Raw genomic sequence first — 13,510 nt, forward strand, 5'->3', positions numbered from 1 at the left:
AAGATCATTTGGGAGGCTCCCTTCCAGAGAGGGTTTAGCACAAACCCCTTTGGAACCTTGGCAAGAGGTGCATCTTCAGTATGTCATAGTGGCAGCAAGTCCAAGCATACACAATCCCCAGGTGCTCTTCTTCTTTTTTCCCCCCCTGAAGGCAGGAGTTATTTACAGCCCGCCTATGTCAGGAACTTTATTGCATTTTAGTTACTTTATTAAGGTTCTACAAAACACAAGTTGTCACACATTTCACCTCCCTCTACCTGCCAGTTTGGCGCCAGCGCTGGGGTTGTGGTGCAGAGTGCTGCTGCTTTCGCACTCCACGATGGAGGCCATGGGATCACTTGCTTGTGAATAAGCAAAGATGCGCCTTTGCTCTGAAAAAAGTTGAAATAATTTTCAACAGCAAAACCTGATTCTTGTGTGTTTTGAAACATTAGGAGTAGAAACGTGAGTATTTTTACTAGAAAAGATTATGGGTCACCCATCAAACTGCATTGGGTACAGAATTGTGCTAAGCATGGCGATAAGAAGAAATACTAGACCTAATCCCTTTCCTAAAGAATTGCAGTCTACCTGAGGACAAGCAGATATCTAAGAAGCAGTAAATAACCAGTGCAAGCAGTAAGCAGCTAGGGCCCAAAGAAAGGGTACCAACAAAGAGAAGATCCCAGTTCCAGCCTGAATGGTCTTCTCAAAGAAACAGCTGTTTTTAAAAGCAATGTATGACTGATTTTTGTTGAGTCACCCCACCCTCCTCTCCTAGCACAGGCGTTGCTTGTTAGAAGTCTGCCCTGAAGGTACGTACTTGTCACAGTTTGTGCGTATAAACCAGGCCAGGCAGAACTGGCTGTTGTTCACTCAGGTCCAATTCCTGGAAGAGGGCAGTAGAGTGGCCGGCAGTACATTAATTAGCTGTGCTCGCCAGGCCAGGCACTAACCCTGACCCTCACATGTGTTGTTTTGGTCAGATTCACAGTCTGAGAATGAGGCTTCGCCAGTGAAACGGGCACGACTACTGGAGAATACCGAACGACCTGAGGAAACCAGCCGATCTAAACAGAAGAGTCGACGTCGGTGCTTCCAGTGCCAAACCAAACTGGAGCTGGTGCAGCAGGAATTGGGATCATGCCGCTGCGGTAAGCATCGCCCCCAGTGGCGTGATGGAGATTGTGTCCTTGACACCCTGGTATAGCTTTGGAAATTACTCCTAAGAGGCTGAAGTCCTACAGTCTTCTGAGTGCCTCCCTGCAAGCTGTGGGTTTGGAGCTTAGGAAAGCAGTAGAGGAGTCTTCCTTCTAAATACCCTTTATTTCCTCTCATGCTTACCAAAAAAAAACAAAAAACCAAACAAAAAAACATTCCCACTTCTCTTACACTTATTTCTTCAGAGTTGCATTGTCACTGCTTACTGCTTTCAACTTCTCCCCATTGCATATTACTCTGGTTCCTACTCATTGATGACTTACTTAAAAATTAACCAAACCAGTGAAATTCTGAGATATGTACCATAAAATTCAGATATTAAATTAATTTTGAATGAGCATCTTACTATGTATAATAAATGGAAACTCTTTCCCCGTTACCCCTTTTAAATTAAAGTTTGATTGGAAAATTATTTTCTTTGAACCATAATTCATTGTCGTTTAACCCCTTGAAATAGCTTTAAAGTAACTTCCTTCTGTATTAGCCACTGTAATACTGGCTCTCAGAATTGCAGCCCAGGGATGTATTTTTAAAAACTTTATGCCTTCCCACAGTGGAACAAAACTTAATCCAATTCTTTCTTTCCTTTGACCGCATACATCATGTCACATAGAAGCAAAATTGTGTAGCTGCATTATTTAGGCTGACTTACAGTTTTCCTGTTTTTATTTCCTGATTTAAAGCTTAGTATTATAAAATTTTTCTGTGGGACAGAGCTGTCATTAGGCAGACCTGGAGGCCTGGCCCTCGCCTCTGAGAATCCTATATCCTTTGTCCTTAGGAGTCAGCTTTAGAAGCCTCCTTTTTCCCCTGGGACAGGCATAGATACCCCATAGGTACTGATGCTGACAGGCAGGACTAGATGGTTCTCTCAGCAATTAGAAAATTACAGTTACTCAAAGTCCCTCATCTCCTGAAGCAGCCATTGCTTCTTCTGTGCCTCAGTTACTTACCCTGTTGGAAATGAGAAGGAAAAGAGGATGTACCAAGCTTTTCATGGAAACGAAGTTGGAACTCCTATTCCTGTCAAGACCAGAAATCTGTTTTTTTCACACTCTGGTGTGTGGTACTCAGCAAGATTGGAAGTGTGTACTCAACTGCAGAAACAGACCACAGCATGGGGAGTCCAGGTGTCACTGGACCAATTTTTATTTTTTTAGCGTGGCATTTAGTTATCCTGTTAATTGCTTGTATGAAAGTGTAAAGAAGAGCGGTAGCATAAAAGGTGGGAGGAGAGGCTGTCAGCAACTTCAGTTGTGTTCATGGATGTGGCATGGCCCAAAGAGCCCAGAACCTTATTCTTTGACTGCATCTTGGTCAACTCTGCCAGGTAATTTTTTAGACTCTTGATGAAATAGGGAAGGAATACTGTGGTCAGCCAAGCAAACTTTGGGGCATGGCGGCTAACCAGCTTTACCCGTATTGAAGGGTTTGTCTCATCTTTTGTAGTCTGCAAATTCTTGCTTTGATCTTCGCACAAACTATTCGGGGTGGGGGGCAGTTTCAGTATTCAGTCTATTGTCAGTGTTATGAAGCCCACCTGACCATTTTGCCTGTTGGTTTTATAACACATGCCCTTGGTTGTTCTAAATTAGAATCGTGGGATTTTCCTGTACCTTATGTTCTTGTTTCCTTCTTGAAAGTAACTGAATCCTGGGTATTACACAGGATTTGCCTTAGTGGATCAAGCACTTGATCCATAAGTGTGTTGTCTTGCCTCTGGCAGTGGCTGATACGCTCCTGTCCTTGTCAGGCAAGCAGTGAGAATTCACAGTTTAGCACCAAGAGATGCAAAGGTATTATCACCAGATAACCAGGTATGCCAGTTTACACTTCAGCTTTGATGCAAACCACCAAATTTCTTAAGGTCTTAAGCACCCAACGGAAGAAATCTAGAAATACATGTTAGATGATTTCATGTGCTCCTAAGTGAAGCCCAGTTAACTGTCTCTGGTAAGTTCAGATTACTTTACTGTGTTTTTTAAATGATCTAACACATAGTCCCTTGGCTTATGCCCAGTTCTTAGGGTCTACTTACACAGAGATTTGATTTTAACGCTGGGAAAGAAAGCCCTGAGCTTTCTGCAGTCCCTCCAGATGTAGCCTTCCTAGAGAGAGCGGGGAGTTCAGTTTGGCCCACTGAGAGTGTTACACTTATATGTCCAGCAAATGACGGAGTCTGCTGCCCACATTTTAAAAAATGAAGGACAGCAATGGGAACGTACACCTCTGGGACTGTCTTTGACAAATAGCTCTTGTGTTTCTCCTGCCTGTCTGCTCGGATCTCTCTAGGAAACGGTGAGTTGTGTCATTATTTCCTTGAGGATGCATGGAGTGTTGAAGAGACGTTGAACTGCCCTGAAAGGTTTGGGGGCTGGGGAGGGGGCCATGGTAATTTACTACTGGAAGTAAAGACTCAGGAAGGTAGTTTGAACTCAAACAGAACACTTCTCCACTGCAGAAAATCTTTTTCTTAATATATATATTCACAATCTTTTTTCCATTCCCCTTCCACTCTGTACAGGTTATTAACTGCTGACAAGAAATTCACATCTCATAAATAATGCTTAAGAGCCATTGCTATATAAATTGAATGTGTTATGAATTGTGATGGGCCTTTTTGTAGCATTCGATGCCTAGAGCAGGAAGAACAGAGGATGTCATTTTCATTAATTTCTAATGAGGTGCCAATTAAAGACAGGGAAGACGCTCCAAAGGGAAGAGTGGCCAAGCTCCCCTGAATCCTCCGCCCCGGGGCTGTCATCCAAACACTGCCAGCAAGCCTTCTCTAAAAATTCCATTAAATTACAGTCTCATGGAGAGCACACACAGACACATTCAGCTTCCCTTTGATCTTCAAAAGAGCAATTTGTAAGGCGAGTTCTGAGCCTTCTCACATAGGGAACAGCTAGAGGTGATAGGAATTGTTAATTGCCAAGATACTCCATGGGCTTTCAATAAGGAGGTGAATTTTGAAGATGAATTCTCCTCTGCCTTGCTGTGACTAGATAACCTTTAAATCAACAATACCAAAGTAACACCCTTTTGCTGTGAAATCTTTCAGGGTGCCAATTAGAAAAGGCGTGTGGTGAGGCTGGGATGATAGCCTGCATCCCAGAGTATCTTCAGTAGTTTAACTTCTCAAGATAGGAAACAATTGCATAAAAATGGATTTATTTGTTTCATTTTCTACTCAGTAGGCAAATTGATTAGCTCTTTCTCATTACAGGAGTCTTACCTCTCCCAGTGCCACCTAGAGGGTGTTCTGAAATCTGGCCATCCTCATCCAACCTGGGCCATATCCCAGCCATGTGAATGCTGTGTTCTCTAAGCGGATCTTGCGTGGTGCACACGGCATGGCTTTGTAATCACTGTACCTCGCTTCCCAGAACCACAGAATTAATTTTAAATACCAGTCTAAGAGCTTGAATAAGTTATCACCTGTTTTCAGTTGACTGTGACTTAAACCATAAGCTGATACGCTCCCTTCTAGGACAACAGTGGTTTTACTAACAACCTGAGTAATCTGGCTTCCTTTCATGCTTTCAAAAGGAATTTTATATTCACTTAAGAAACTCAAGAGTGATTCTTTAGCGTTTTAGAGTAGTTTATCATCTCCGGGTGCCACAGTGGTCACTTTCTACATTCTCATTCACTGTCAAACTGAATTCCTCAAACATTTATTGAGATGTGACTATGCATGAAGCATTTTGCTAGGTTTTGTGGGGAATACAGGATCTAGAAATACAGAATGTAGGATCTCATAGTCTGGGTCAATGGTTTCAAATTGGAGTGAGCATCAAATCGCACGGAAGGTGTTTTGGCAAAACATAGATTTCTGCCCACCTGCCTCCCAGTATGCCAGTACATGTTTAACAAGTTACTGAGTGGTGTTGATGCTGCTGGTGTGAGGAACCACGCTTTGAGAACTGCTGCTCTAGGCAGTTCTCAGTCCTGGAAGCTTTTAAAAACAGAATGCCTGGGCCTCACTCTAATTAAATCAGAAAAGGTCACCAGCTATTGTTTTAGCTTTTTATTTGGAAATTAAAAAGTGTTTTCCTGGACCATTTGAGAGTAAGTTGCAAACGTCATCGTCTTTTGTCTCCGTAAGCTTCAATGAATGTTTTCTAAGAATAGGGATATTATTTTATAACCATAGCACAGTTATCAACTTTAGTAAATTGATACTGATTCAGTACTTTTATTAAATCTGCCACCCGTATTCCAGTTTTATCAGTTGGTCCAAAAATGTCTTTTACAAAAGCATTTTTCCCTTCCAGAACAGAATCCAGTCTAGGGTCAGGTGTTGGCATTTAATTGTCACATCTCTTTAGACTGTTTTAACCTGGAACATTTTTATGGCCTTCCTTTGTTTTTATTGATACTGACATTTTTGAAGACTACACCCACCACCACCACCCCTTTTAAATAGAATGTTCCTCGTTTTGTGTTTGTGTTTGTCTGGTGTTTCTTCATGATTACATTCAGATTCTTTATTCCCAGCCAGACTACTACTAAGTAATGTTGTGTCCTTCTCAGGATTTGACACTGGGAGGCACAGATGTCTATCATCCCCTCATTGAGGTGTTAATTTTAATTCACTCACCCAGTCAAAATGCTGTCCAGTTTCTCCACTCTATAGTTACTGTTTTTGACCATGCACCTAGTAAGCAGTGTGTGGGAAAACACTTCATGACCGTGTCAATATCCTGCTCATCATCAAAAATGTCTCCTAGATTTAGCATCCATTGACGATTCTTACCTGAACCAGTCTTTATTACGATGGTTGCAAAATGATGATTTTTCTAACTCCCCCCCTCCCATTTCTCATTTGGCACTCAGTGTTCTTCTGTAAGCAAGAACCTTTCTCCCCCTTTATTTATCTATAATTATTATGGGCTCATGGCCTTTTAATATTTTTTCAGTGGTTTACAATTCATTACTATACTAAATTATTTTGGTACTCAAATTGTCCCCAAAGTATTTCCTTACTTTCTGGCATAATAAGTTGTGTTATGGGGGCACCTGAGCGGCACAGTCAGTTAAGCGTCGAACTCTTGGTTTCGGCTCCAGTCATGAACTGAGGGTCACGAGATTGACCCCAAGTTGGACTGTATGCTCAATGTGGAGTCTGCTTAAGACTCTTTGTCCCTCCCCCTCTACCCCCCCCGTCTCTCCCTCTTTAAAATAAATCAATCTTTAAAAAAAAAAAAAAAAGATGTGTTCGGATACATCTGGTAGTTACTTATACTCAGTCCTAGAATCAGCAATTTTTCTAGGGATCCTTGAGGTAATTTTAATATGCATTCAAAGTAGGGATTTGCTGGGCCTGTGAGGAAGGCAGACACATGGATGAAACAGCTGGCATTCAGGGCAGCCTACTATGAGTTTTAAGTGAGGTACAAGCCATGTGTTACAGAACTATGGGGAGGGAGAAATTAATTCCAACTAGAAGACTCTGGGTAGGATGTAATAATCGGGGCCTTAAGGGAAGAGTGGGATTTAGATGTGTGGAAAGAGGGACTACCTGGGCAAAGCTGGTTTTCTGAAGGTGACCTCTGTGCAGCTGGATTGGGGTTGAGTGAGGAGAGACTACTAGAAAGGACAGGTAGGAATTTCAGACTGTAGGATTTGAATGTTGGTTTGAAGTGAGGAGCTGTCAGTGATTTTGAATATGGTCAACACAATCTAATTTGCCTTTTTTTTTTTTTTCGTAAGTACAAAGGAAAGCCCAGGAGGCTATTGAATCTTTTTTAGAGGAATGATCTAGGACAAATGTGAACTAAGTAAGTGAAAAGGAAATGTGCCTGTGTCACAGCCATCCCTGCCACTATTGGGGACCGCACAGTGAGTGAATAGTGATACCCTAAGGTCCAGAGTGGGGCAAGGAGCTGTGGTGACTATGAGGAGTGTTGGGACATGAAATTGCCAGGCTGGTCCCTTTCACCAGCACCAGAGATCACTACAGATAAGTCCATGTATCTTTGCCTTTGCTTAAACTCTCATCCACGTGTGGTTTGAACCTGGCAGGAACATTCGGCATTCTGTCCTTTGTCTCAAAGGGAAAACATGGCAGTGTATGTTTTTATAAAGGCTTTATTCCATTACAGAGTTCTAGCCTGGATCTGTCAGAAAACCCTGCTATACAGGGAAACACCTGAGATCTTTTATCATGACCAAATTGTTTTGGCTGGTTCAGCATTATCATTACTGCCACTGAGTGATTAGTCTATGCTCTGCCATGGGTTATAGAGACAGTATGTGGTTACCAAGACCCCAGCCCTTTAGGATCCCCTTCTTATGCTGAGTCTGGCAATGAAAGGCTAAAGTTTTTCATAAGACTGCAACTGGGTGTGTGTTATCTATGGCTCAAGAGAAGGTGGTGTCCTATCCATCCTCCCAAAAGCAAAAAAAATAAATAAATAAATAAAAAATGGGTGGCAATTACTGTATGTGTGAGAGCTAAGGGTAATTGGAAATCTTGAGGCAAATCCTGAGAAAATTTTCTCCCTTTGCTACTCTCTTCCTTTCACTCTCACTATACTTTTACCTAAACAATAGTATGCTCTCTGTATTCCCTGTTTAATCTTTAACGTATAAGAGTTCTAGTCTAAAACCAAACAGATTAGTCCCTCTGCTGCTCCTCTGTAAAGTGCACATTGAGATGTTAGCGCAAAACAAATCAAACCTTTTACTGAACGCTAACTCCATGTATTTAGCCCATTAGTTCAACACTGTCTCAGAGATCCAGCCTACCATATGTCCTTTGACAAGGCTATAGAGAGAAATCAGAGACATGAAGAGTTCCCCTCCCCAGCAAAGGAGCATCAAAGACTGAGCTTTTAAAAGGCAAAATGTGCAGAGCACATCTGCTGAAGCCTGTGTCACATTCTCACCCTACTGAAAGGTGAGCCGGGAGACCTTGTCCCATGGAGTGAGATATTTGCTGTCTGGATAGCAAATTTCCAGCTATTTCTGTAGTCTAATCTTAGCAGCAATAACAGCACAGTAATTTTACAAAGCTATTTGGATAGTTTACCCTGCTTAGAATACTTCTTATGGGAGAAAAAATGGATCATTGTAAAAGGAAATGAGTTATTGATGTCTTTTGTTTTGGTTCCAAGAGTAAGTAGTTTTAGTTAATTCTTTGTCCAGCGAAGTATCCATGATTTTTTTTTAAACAGATTTTTTGGGTTAGAATTCATGTACCATAATATTTACCTGTTATACAGTTCAGTGAGTTTTGGTAAATTTAAGTTGTACACCCTCACCAAATTCAAATTTTAGAATGTTTTTAATCACCTTTAAAACTTTAGTCAGTCCCTACACTCCCCTACCCCAGCTTCAGACAGCCACTGACTGATCTGCTTTCTGTTGGTATAATTTTGCCTTTTCTAGAATTTTAATATCAGTGTGTGTGTATGTGTGTGTTTGTGTGTACGTATGTATATGTGTGTGTGTTGTGTGTGTGTGTGTGTATATATATATACACACACACAGTCTTGTCTATGTACATAGCATGTTGTTTTTGAGATTGATCCACATTATTACATATTAGTAGTTCATTCCTCTTTAATGTTGGGGAGTATTTCATTGTATGGATAATACCACATTAGTTTATCCATTTACCAGTGGACATGCATTTAGATTGTTGCTAGTTTGGGGATATTTTCAGTAAAGCTGCTACAAATATTCTTGCACAAGTTTTTGTGTGGATATATGTTTTTAATTTCTCTTAGGTAGATATAGAGGTAGAACTGCCAGGTTGAATGACCAGGTACATTTTGCATTTTAAGAAAATTCTGTTAGCATTATATTAGGGTTCCAGTTTAGCCATAAGTTGTCAATATTTAATATTGTCATTTATTTTAACTTTAGCTGTTCTAGTGGGTATGTGGTACCACCTCACTATGGTGTATTAGTTTCCCATCAGGCATTTCCCTTATGACTGGTGATGTTAAGTATCTTTTCCATAAGTTTTTTTGGTCACTCATATATTCTTTTGTGAAGAGTCCATACTTCAAGTATATTCACCCCCCTCCTTTTTTTAAGAGAGAGAGCATGGGAGGGGAGGGCCAGAGAGAGAAGGAAGAGAGAGAATCTTAAGCAGGCTCCACACTCAGTCGTCCACACGACGACTCTGACATCGTGACCTGAGAAATCAAGAGGTGGATGCTTAACTCACTGAGCCACCCAGGCCCCCAGTATCTTCACCATTTTAAAAAGATTTACAGAATTGCCATCTTAACAATATCCCAGCCCATGAATATGGTATATATATCCATTTATTTAAGTCATCTTTAGTTTCTCAGTAATACTTTGTATTTCTTGGTATTCATCACTTGTTAAATTTATCCCCAAGTATTTTAATTTTTTGATGCTATTGTGAACAGAATTTTTAAAATTTATTTTCAGACTGTTATTTGCTATCACTTCAAAACAATTTTTGCATATGATTTTTTATTTTGCAACTTTGCTGAATCACTTATAGTTCTAGATTCCTTAGGATTTTCTACATTCGTGATCATGTCATTGCATATAAAGGCAGTTTAGCTCCTTTCCAATCTTCATGTCTATCATTTTTTCTTGCATTATTGCACTGGCTAAGACCTCTGCCACAATGTTGAATGGAAATGTTGAAAATGGGTCTCCTTGCCTCTTCTATGATCTTAGGTAAAATTCCATCTTTTAGAACTAAGTATGATTTAGCTGTAGATTTTTTAAGATTGATTGATGATTTAGGGGTAATCTGTAACACCCAGTGTGGGGCTCAGACTCATCCCTGAGATCAAGAGTTGCATGCTCTTGGAACTGAGCCATCCAGGCACCCCATCTTCTCTAGGTTTTTTTAATAGTTGTTCCCCACCTCTGCCTCCGACCCTGACAGATTTTAATTGTTGTAGCTGTTGAGTGCATTCTAGGAAAACAGTAAATGTTTAGATACATTCCCCCAAAACACATGATATAGCCCAGGGTGAGCTACCATGTGCCCTAAAAAAAATCAGCAAAACTGTGTTTTAAAAGTTTTACCACCTCATGAATTCATTTCTGTTTGCAGTTGAAGCATATTACCTTTGCTCACAGTTCTCTGTAACGTGCCTGTCCATCTCTAATGCGGAAGGCCTGTGACCTGAGAATATTCCTCTTTTCATCAAACCAGTGTCATAGCAGACACCCAAGATGCTATTCTGGGTTACTCTCACTTGAGGTAATAAAAGCAAACCACTCTGAGATGCTCGGAAGTGCTTTGCTTGAATTAAATGCTTTTACCACAAGACACAATCACAAAAATTTATGTGTAGATAGATACTAATGTTACATACCACCAGGATTAGAAGGAGCCTTAGCAGTCATTTCATCCAACCCCACTTTTTTTCTATAAATGAGGAAATGGAGATCTGAAAGGTTGCCACTAGCCTCACATCATACCTGTGTGTGAAATCCTGGTATTTCATGCAGCCTTTGATACTAAGCTCAGGGACTGAAGAGTGTCTGCTCAGTGTGAGTGCTCACAGCTGTGTCCTTCCCACCACAGAGGTCTTGGGCCTTCTAACTTACAGCTCTTCGTCACGCATCCTGGACGTCCCCTGAATCTCACTTGTGTCTTCTGAAGTACCCAGAAGGTTTCTTGGTCTTTCCTTTAAGTTAATACACCTGACTGTTCTTGCTTCCTCTTAGTCTGGCCTCCAAAACCTGACTCAGGACTCTTCTATAAGGACCCTTGGCAGCAAAATGTCACCAAATTAGACCATTGGTATAGTAAAGATAAATAGAGTAGTATTTAGTCAAAATAATAGGACTTAAATTTTTTTCCCTTCAAATTGATAACAAACTGTTCACAAAGTTTTGCCAAAGAAATGTCCTTTGCAAGGCCTTTGATGTACATAGTTAAACTAATTTGTGTTCAGTACATTGTATGCAAATATATGCTAATAGATGCTCCCAGACTTCTGAATAGATTTTTACTATGATTCCCTCATGAGCAGGGCTTCTTGATAAATGTGGGCCTCAGACCAGCGCTTCAGAGTCCCCGGCTGGAAGGGGATGCTTCTTTAGAAAGTAGAAGTGCGGTTGCTCAGGTCATTCTAATATACCCCAGTGTTTGATATACTGTCTGTACACTTAAATAGCTCATTTCTTTCCATAGGAAATGCAAAGGTAATTTAAGACCAGATATAATTACTGGACATTTCAAGTAAGGTGATTCACATCATAGAGGTTTTATATCAGATCGAATCAACTCCATTCTCTTTAGCTTAGAGATTTGCAGCTTCTGAGTTCTCAGCATATGCCTTCCTCCACTGATTTCCTTTCCCCTGCTAGATTCTAAAATCCTCAAGGGTCAGGCCCACGTGTTATTCTGTACCTTCCCACTTCCCTTAATAGAGTATGTGGCCTACGGTGGTATCCCGACAGTGTTGACTAATAACGTACAAGAAGAATTGGAAGTCACGGAAGTGTGGTGTGCTCGTGAGCGAGCTGGTTATCTTCAGGGAAAGCCCTTTTGTAGTAGTGTTTGAAGGCAGGCCCAGGCGGGTGAATGGGAGAGTGTCTGGGCCAGTCTCCATGTGTATTCGTGAAGTCAGGGTACATGTGCAACCTGAGGGTTTCCCAGTGGAATATTTGGCGAAAGAATAAGGTGTAGCTAGGGAACCTTAGCATGATTTATTGTTACATACTTTTATCTGCCTTGAATTTTTCTTGGTAGGGGGTGGAAGGCAGACAAGACATATGTACTATCAGATAGGGTAGCATTGCTTGCTTGGTCTAATTAAAAATATTTGATAAGCTTGTTGTTTAATTAAATACTCAACTTTGGGGGATGAGTGTGTTTGCATAAGTGAAACCTGTGCTTCACCTTGCACATGAATGAGGTGAGCCCTTTGGAGGTCACAGAGATACAGACCGCCTGTAGATAACCACACCAGTCCCTCATTCCTGCCTAACTTGTCACTCTCTGGCATAGACTCCCAAGTCCTTAAGTGACTTGGAAGTTTTCCATCTGGTGCCAGTCCAGCCCCCCGAACTGCCACAGAAGCCACGTCAGTGGTGCCCTGACAGGTAATTCAGAAGCTGTGCACATCTTCAGCCCAGAGGGAGTGTGGCGTGTCTTACTGCCAGGCAGCTTAGACTGCCTCGGTGCTGCTTTTGCTGAATGAAAACCAGCCTCCTTAAAGAACATGCCCTTATTCCTCTTCACTCTGCCCTCCAGAGTGAGGTGTCACAAATCATCACCTTCCCCTGCATGCCTGCTCTTCAGGTATTTGACAGGGCCGTTGGCTTTCCAGCACTCTGTCCCTCCAGTAACAAGTCCATTCATGGGGACTAAAGAACTGTTCTGGGCACGTCGGAAACAGGGGGTAGAGGAATGCCAGAGTGGGCTCAGGGTCTCCCCGGTATTCCTCATCGGGGGCCCTCATAAAATCTGGGTGTGTTTTTAAACAGAAACCCTTCTTTACCTGCCAATCTCCTGAGACTGCTGAAAAGTCTTCTCTCTTGTGGAGTCTGTGGTTGACCTCTATTGCTGTACTTCGCAGAACATACTGAAACTGTCTGTCCTTCTAGACCATAAGCACTGGAGGACGGGGACCATATAGTATTCTTGCTGGCTCCTGCTGTAGTGGAAGTGCTGTCGTGCCAAGTACACATTTGAGTTGAATGAGTGAACGCTCTGTGCAGTTGTGATCCTCTGGGTGAAGGAAAAAGAATGCTTTTTTTTTTTTTTTGAGAGAGCGAGCGAGCACGAGCTGGGCGGGGCAGAATCCAAGGGAGAAGACTCTCCACTGAGCAGGAAGCCTGACATGGGGCTCCATCCCAGCACCCTGACCAAAGGCGGGCGCTTCACTGACTGAGCCACCCAGATGCCCCAGAAAAAGAACAGCTTTCTTGAGTACCTACTATACACTGAATGCCTGTTCCTATGTTAAATCACTTGACCCTGATAAAAGCATTGTTGTAAAATGGTACTGCATTTTTACAGAAAAGAAAACTCAAGCTTTGAGGGTAACTCAGAAATATTAAGGGAGCACCTGGCATGCGAGCCCAGCTTTGCTGAGTTTCCAGAATCCCACACTGTCCATGTCCCCCGCTGGCCCACGGGCCTCCTAAGCAGTGAGGAGATACCTGCAGCGTGAGTTACCTTTACTTTCAGCCATACAGATCTTAGCCCATTTATTAAGCACTTCTCCAGTTCAGAGATGCTTTTGATTGAACAATGGATGGTACAAACATAGTCTGCTATATGAGAACCTCTTGAGATGGTGTTAATGAGTCATCCCAGTGCTTCATGGGCCACTTGTCACTCCATCTA

General features: G+C 41.8%; 1 protein-coding gene across 1 annotated transcript in view; it reads left to right on the forward strand.

The window, feature by feature from the left end:
- ZFAND3 (zinc finger AN1-type containing 3) overlaps window positions 1-13,510 on the forward strand; it is a 324,856-nt gene that overhangs the window by 294,135 nt on the left and 17,211 nt on the right. The window contains exon 5 of the mRNA XM_034660145.1: window positions 966-1,133. Coding sequence (XP_034516036.1) covers window positions 966-1,133 — 168 coding nt within the window. The remainder of the gene's footprint in view (window positions 1-965; window positions 1,134-13,510) is intronic.

This window comes from Ailuropoda melanoleuca, chromosome 5 (assembly GCF_002007445.2).
Source record: "Ailuropoda melanoleuca isolate Jingjing chromosome 5, ASM200744v2, whole genome shotgun sequence".
In the NCBI taxonomy this organism is placed as follows: domain Eukaryota; kingdom Metazoa; phylum Chordata; class Mammalia; order Carnivora; family Ursidae; genus Ailuropoda; species Ailuropoda melanoleuca.